This window comes from Austrofundulus limnaeus, unplaced genomic scaffold, assembly GCF_001266775.1.
Source record: "Austrofundulus limnaeus strain Quisiro unplaced genomic scaffold, Austrofundulus_limnaeus-1.0 Scaffold643, whole genome shotgun sequence".
Lineage (NCBI taxonomy): Eukaryota > Metazoa > Chordata > Actinopteri > Cyprinodontiformes > Rivulidae > Austrofundulus > Austrofundulus limnaeus.
This window is the reverse complement of record NW_013953045.1, coordinates 209,796-211,209: the sequence shown is the minus strand read 5'-3', so window position 1 is coordinate 211,209 and position 1,414 is coordinate 209,796. Positions and strand designations below refer to the sequence as shown.

General features: G+C 32.2%; 1 protein-coding gene across 1 annotated transcript in view; it reads right to left on the bottom strand.

The window, feature by feature from the left end:
* The window catches only part of LOC106531497 (electrogenic sodium bicarbonate cotransporter 1), a gene marked incomplete in the record, with an annotated part of 80,724 nt that overhangs the window by 8,628 nt on the left and 70,682 nt on the right, over window positions 1-1,414 (bottom strand). The window contains 1 exon segment of the mRNA XM_014027375.1: window positions 653-721. Within this exon segment, the coding sequence (XP_013882829.1) occupies window positions 653-721 (69 nt within the window).

Genomic DNA, 1,414 nt, shown 5'->3' with positions numbered 1-1,414 from the left:
CCTCAGAAAAGGGGCGAAGGAGAGACTTGTGGAGTTACAGTAATAATAATATTAATAATAATGATGATGATAATGATGATGATGATAATAATAATACATTTTATTTGTGGGCAACTTTCTTGAAACTCAAGGTCACCTTACATAGTTTAGCATTGTAATTTTTTATTTTAGAATTGTCCTACTAAGTCCTACCCCAATTTCCATCCTGTTCAACAACATGTTCTGATCTAAAATATAAAAGTACTAAAACTTGACACCTTACGTGAATTGGTAATCAGCTTAACATGAATTAGTACTTCAATGAGTGCTGATTCTGTACTGTGATGAGGTCAGAACCCTGACTGAAATTTATAAAAAAAAATACAATTTATCTTCGAGAAAGGGCTGTTTATTAAATACTTAAATATACTTAAATACAGAAATAATAATTTGTTCAACAATCTCGGCTATGAAGGGACAATCTGGGTTGTGTCTGTAGTTGACTTACATATAAGCATCTGCTTTATTCTTTTTAAGACGGGCTTAATTAAATATAAGTTCTGTATCATTTTTGTTTTAAAGGTTTACACTTGTAAAATCTAAATATTGTGTCACTATGAACCTAGGCACACAAAAACAGGTTGATCTCTAGTGGTCAACTGGATCAACTCACCTGGACACCATTGAGTGACGCCACACCCATATAGAGAAACACACCGTAGAGCACAGGCATGGGAATGAACTGGAAAATAAGGAGTTAAAACAATATTAATGCCATCAGTGACTGAGTGTTTAAGATGAAAAACACAAAATAAAAACAGGACAAATTTACAGAAACCTTCATATGAATAAGTTCCAGTTCCAAGTAACAAGTGTTTTTATTTTCGGCATCACTGCCCATTTAAAAATAACCCACAAGCAGCTTTGCTGAGCCTCCTGACCTTTTCACAGTAGCCGTCAGTCAATTGTAGAGCTGCCACTGGTTTACGTTTTATTTACAGGTTTTGTTTCTTAGTAAGAGCTTTGAATCATCTTTAAAGGAGAAGACTTTGGCAAAGAAATACAAAAACATCAAGGATAAGCAAACTGGAAGCACATGTATGGAAGTCAATTTATTCAACTCTGAATAAAATAACAGACAAATTAGGTAATAGTTTTGAGATATGTTCTTAAATAATATCATAGTTAGTCATAATTTTAAGATAGTATCAATTATTATAAGCTGCTAAATCATATTCGCAAAAATTATTATCAGAAATTACCGTATTTATTCGTGTATAATACGACCCCCCCCCCTTGAGCTTAAAAAGCATAAAAAATTTAATCCTCAAACTACCTCCAATTTCATACAGACTTCAAAATTTTTCATCCTTTGCAGTCTTTATACATATCAGTAAAATGATCATTTTATTTTAACAACATATGTACTAAAAGG